The 5,745-nt window shown below is 38.1% G+C and overlaps 1 protein-coding gene across 1 annotated transcript in view; it reads right to left on the bottom strand.

Annotated features, from left to right (window-relative positions):
* Positions 1-5,155, bottom strand: part of dnpep (aspartyl aminopeptidase) — a gene marked incomplete at its 5' end in the record, with an annotated part of 30,215 nt that extends 25,060 nt beyond the window's left edge. Inside the window, 4 exon segments of the mRNA XM_014021785.1 lie at positions 832-945; positions 1,021-1,109; positions 4,593-4,677; positions 5,075-5,155. Of these exon segments, the coding sequence (XP_013877239.1) occupies positions 832-945; positions 1,021-1,109; positions 4,593-4,677; positions 5,075-5,080 (294 nt within the window).
* Between the last annotated feature and the right edge of the window lie 590 nt (positions 5,156-5,745).

The following is a 5,745-nucleotide window of genomic DNA, read 5'->3' on the forward strand; positions in this document are numbered from 1 at the left end:
CGGTATCGGTGAGTACCTAAACTGAAGTACTCGTACTTGTTCTCAGTCTTGAAAAAACTGGTATCGGGACACCCCTAGTTATAAGACAGAAAAACCTTCCAAAATAGTTATTAGTTTCCATTAAATGTGATAAAAATGAGCAGAGATGTTGGCCTGATACAGTATTTCCAAACCATCCTGTGGGGAAGCTCCTACAGCTGGTAACTTAAAAACTAACTAAAAAAAAAAAAAAAAAACAACAACTCTTCACATGAAACTCCACTGAGGCGTTTATTCTGCTGTTTTCTTGTTTTTTACGTTTTCGTCCATATTTTCAATCTAATTACTTTTACATATTTTAAGCCATCTTAGCCTTTCATATGTTGTTGTTATTTAGGAGATGGCAACAAGGACTCTGGCCTTTGTTTTATGTCACTGTATTTTATTTTTATTGAAATATTTAACTTCATTTACAAAAACTTTCAAAGATTTTTTTAATTGTATTTTCAAAAACATTGTTTGAAATCTGTTCAGCTACTGGCTCTAATGATACTTTTAGCTTTTTACTAGTCTTTTGCTATTTTTAGCTTTTAACCAATGTTTTGTTACTTTTAGCCAGACTTTCCTACTCATATCCAGGGTTTAGTCACTTTTACCAAGTGTTCTGCTTTGTCTAGCTTTAATAACTCTGGTCCATCTTCAGTGGTCTAAACCTGTAACTAAGCAGCCATCTTCAACATGACTTTCTGCAAAAAGAGATGCATCACGCTAACATGGTCCCAGTCAAACAAAGTACGATAAAAACAAAGACAGCTTTTTGTGATTGACAGCTGGGAGTGGGCGGGGTCTCACCCTGAGGCAGGGGCTGTCAGTGTGCGCTCCGATCATGGAGAAACCATTTCCTGGCAGGTAACGTCCGCCTACCGCGAAGGCGATGATGCTGGAGAAGTTTCTGGTTATGAAGTACTGCAGAAAGAAAAATACATTTAAAACAATAAAAACTAATCTGGTAAGGACCGCTGACCTTTGACCCTGACCCACCTTGCTGGCTGGTATAATGTCCCACTGCTCCGTCTCCTTCAGCTCGATGAATCCGGCCTCCAACAGATGCTGCCGGCATTCTTCAACCACTGAACAAAAAGGCCAGAATTAAACAGAAAACTCTGTGTGACTCTGTTTGACTTCATGAAATCTGCTGAAAAAGAAGCTGAAAGATAAACATTACAAAATACTATCTAAATGGTAAACATAGCAGAATGTTAACCAAAAAAAAGCAAACTAGTAGTAGTAAAATGCTAATCAAAGGTATGTAACCTTGTCTAAAAAAAATAAAAGTAGCAATATGCTTCTTTGTCTTCTTTGTAATTTTTTTGCTTATTTTATTTAATTTTATAATTTTCTTATGTTTGATAAAATGTAAGTAACTCAATAGTTAAATGGGTCATTTTTTCCTCATATCTTTTGTTCTTGATTAACGTTTACTGTTTGACTTGATCAAGTTTTTTAATATTCCACACTACAAAATAAACAATAAAAGTACATAGGATTAGTTCTGATATGGTATTGGGTCAATATTGGTATTGGCCAATACCCCAGGCCACAATATTGATATCCTTATTAGATGTGAAAAAGTTGCATCAGGACTCTCCTACTTTTATAATAATTTCAAAGTTTTATCCAACTGTAGAATACTACTAGTTTTTTTTTTGCTTCTTTTCTGTAGAATGGAGACTCCAGGGAATGAAGAAATACGAGACATCAAGCAATATTTAATTCACATTTATCTTATCTTGAGCTCGTCAGATAATTCGAGCAGCGTCTCTGTATGTGAAAGTTACTGCTGACAGACGCTCATCTCTGATTACACACACCGTCTTATCAAACACATCCTCTTACCTCTGAACTCTAAGCCAGAGTTTAAAACAGACAAACTTCAGATTTAAATGTGTTTAAATGTGTTTCACAGGAAAAAAAAATAAGCAAAGACGGTTAGATTTAGTAGATAAAACAAATGCGCAATAAAAAATGTGAAATAGACACAAAAACAAATATTGAAGCATGCCGTAGAGAAAAAAAAAGTCTGTGGCAGGATTGGTTATATCAGCTGGATTTGGAGTTAAAAGCCAAGATAATGTCTCTGCTTTCTTTAAGATTTATCCTTTAATTATTAAGACATCATTTACCGCCTCTCTGATGATCTGTTCGTACATCTTTGAAATGATGTCATTAAATTCTAAATAAGCAAAACATTAATTTAAAAAGCAGCTTCAAGCAGTTTGGAAAACATCAAATATAAAACATCATCTTGTATAAAAATGTGCTTAGAGGCAAGAAGTCTAACCCTAGCTAAAAGTAGCACAATGCTAGATACAAGCTAAAACTAGTAAAAGGGTAGGTGAAGCTAAATGTAGCAAGGCTAGTGATACCCTTTTGTGTTTTTACATTTATGTTTGCCTGCCAAACATACAATTGTTTTGTTTCGTGATGACGTCACTCTAATTAATATTATGGAAACAAATCCCACAGTTTAGGTTCTGCACATTGTGGTGCATTCATGTGTAAAACTTAGAAATGTTTTGTCCTGATTCATCTCAGTAATCCAGGTAGAAAATAAATCAAAAAGAAAAAATAAGTAGGTCCTCTGGATGGGTTCTTCTTTAGTTGGTTCAGATATGTTGACGACACCTGGGTTAAAATTAAAGCCCAGGAAGTCCAACATTTCACTGATCACATCAACTCTGTGGATGAATATATTAAGTTCACACGAGAGGATGTAAAAAATGGCAGGTTGGCGTTCCTGGATTGTGATGTTTCAGTTTCTGATGGAGGACGGTTGGAAACTGACGTGTATCACAAACCCACCCACACAAACCAGTATTTGCGTTTTGACTCCCACCACCCACTGGAACACAAGTTAGGAGTGATCAGGACTCTGTACCACAGAGCAGACAGTGTCCCTACAAACCCAGGAGCCAGGCAGAAAGAGAAATCACACACAMGACAGGCCCTGGAGCAGTGTGGTTATCCTGACTGGGCTTTCCTGAAAGCAGACAGGAAACACAGACAGGATTCCATACAACCTTCAGGTGAAAATGAAGACCCCAAACCCAGGCCCAAACCAGTCGTCATGCGGGAGTTTCAGAGAAACTGAGACGTTTATTCTCTAAACATGACGTCCCAGTGGCTTTCAAACCCCAAAAACACGTTATGACAAAGATTATTTCACCCCAAAGATCAAGTTCCCCGGCAAAAACAGAGTAATATAGTATTAAAGGCACAGTGTGTAGGATTTTGTCAATTCTTTTTGCCGAAACTGGGATAATCACTAATAACAAAAATAAAAAAAACATGTCTAATCATTGCAGACAAAGACCTTGTTTTATTATTTTTACCTTATAAAAAGCTGTTTATATCTCCATGGTTGCGGGTCGTCACAAAGGCAGCCGCCATCTTGCCTACGAAGGCTCACGAAGGACAAACTGCGGTGGCGGCGTCAAAAACGGTTTTAGTTGTAATACTATAAATGTAATATTTGTTGTCTGTCATTGTAGCTGGGATMATTTTACTTATTAAAGCTCATAATCTTACCACTTGAAACATCACTAGCCCTGAAGCTGCTGGTAGACATCGCGGTTGGAATTATCAAAGGTTTTTTGACACCTGAGAGACGCCGTAGCAACTCCTTTGTGTTTGGAAGCGGGGGGTGGGGGTGGGGGGAGGACCAGGGAGGATGATTCAACCACTCAACCACTAGATGTCGCTGAAAACAACAAATCCTACACACTGTGCCTTTAAGTGCCAGGAGGACTGTGATCAGTCATACATTGGAGAAACAAAACAGCCACTGTTCAAAAGAATGAGCCAACACAGACGAGCTACATCATCGGGTCAGGACTCTGCAGTTTACACTCATCTACAGGCCAGCGGTCACTCTTTCAGTGATGAAGATGTTCTCATCCTTGATAGAGAGGAACGCTGGTTTGAGAGAGGAGTAAAGGAAGCCATTTTTGTGAAGAAAAACCATCCATCATTAAACAGAGGTGGAGGCCTACGTGTTCAGTTGTCCTCCTCCTGCAACGCTGTTATTGCAAGTATGACTCAGCCCCCTGTGAGCAAAAGGTGTGAATCAGAGCCCGAATGATACCCAACACAAAGAGGGAAAAAACAAAAACAAGGGACTTTGAGCCCCGCTTACATTCACTACATACACATAACACGACACCTAAGAACCACAGCATCCAAACCAATAAGTCAGATGGGGCACATGACCCTCTATGAACAATAGAGCTAATCAAGCCTATTGTTAGTCGATGGTCCTCTCTTGCATGTGACTAACCTGTTTGTCCATGTGGAGGCAGTGCTTATGAGGCTGAGTTCACCTGAAACTCATCAGACTGAAGAAGTCTCTTGGAGGAGAGACGAAACGTTTCACTAAAGAAGAACCCGTCCAGAGGACCTACTTATTTTTTGTTTTTGATTAGAAATGTTTTATTTAAAACCTCCCAACATGTGCTTCTAGAGATTCGTGTGCAATCAGAAGGTTCATTTGAACAATTTAGTTTTGAACCAAACAAATTAAATAATAAAAAAATGTTGTTTTTTTCAGACTTTACCGTGATATGGAGACACTCCTTTGTTGACGAACTGCAGAAACTCTTTGGCTGCCGCCTGCACTGCCTCTTTCTTCATGATCAAACTCTAGAAACATAAAGTGATAAAATATTAACGTGAAAATCAAATCTCAGCTGTGCAGCAAAATAAAAGTTATCAAAACTAACAGCTAACATCTAGCTTAAATAAACCTTACTCCAACTTCTCAGCAGTAAAATCAAACTAAAAACATTTATAATTGACTTTAAATCAGTATAAATTAATTTACAGGAATACAAACCGTTTAAAGCTCACGTTAACGAAAAACTAAAGTCTTAAAGCCGCTGTCCGATAAAAGACGCACCGGGTTTTGTGTCTCTGATTGCTAACAATGTACACATAGTTTTGCCTTTTCCGCTTCTTCTTCGGATCAAAGTCAACTCCTATACAGCGAGGAAACAACCCTTATAAACCACACAACAGATAATGATTTTATGACACTTACCAGCATAAAGATGTAATCGTGTTCAGGCAGACAGGACAGGAAGGAGATGATGTTTACAGTCACAGCGACACCCAGCGAGCAGGAGGAGGAACTACTTCCTGTCAACCTTGTTTCAGCTTTGACTTGACAGCTTAGTTTCAGCAAATCTAATTTAATTTCATTCAGCTCTCAGTGTTCAATCTGTGTTTTTAGAGGAATTATAATTTCTGCAGTGCTTTCATATTCTTTTTAAAATTGTGTTTTTTGTAAACGGTCCTTAGCATAAATAAATGTTTGAAAAGTCAGTTAGAAATTAAAAATGCCATTGAAAACTATAAACTGTGTTTTATTTGGATTCTGTTCAGTGCTAAAGTTTGGCTTATTCAAAAGCACATTTACAGTTTTGTAATACATTGAGGCATATTCATTAAATACGATATCAGGACACTTCTGTTCCACTTTATAATTCAAAGATCTGTGTGTTTATTTACCATACAGATGTTTAGAATTTCATCCCCACAGGAACTGCCCTTATATGGTCAGGAAGTGTGAAGTAGGAGAAGAGGAGGGGGACAGGAGATGTTTACCTCTGCTGTCAGGTGGCATCTTCTGTGAGGAAACCCAGAGGTATCACACACACACACACACACACACACACACACACACACACACACACACACACACACACACAC

Source organism: Austrofundulus limnaeus, unplaced genomic scaffold (assembly GCF_001266775.1).
Source record: "Austrofundulus limnaeus strain Quisiro unplaced genomic scaffold, Austrofundulus_limnaeus-1.0 Scaffold305, whole genome shotgun sequence".
In the NCBI taxonomy this organism is placed as follows: domain Eukaryota; kingdom Metazoa; phylum Chordata; class Actinopteri; order Cyprinodontiformes; family Rivulidae; genus Austrofundulus; species Austrofundulus limnaeus.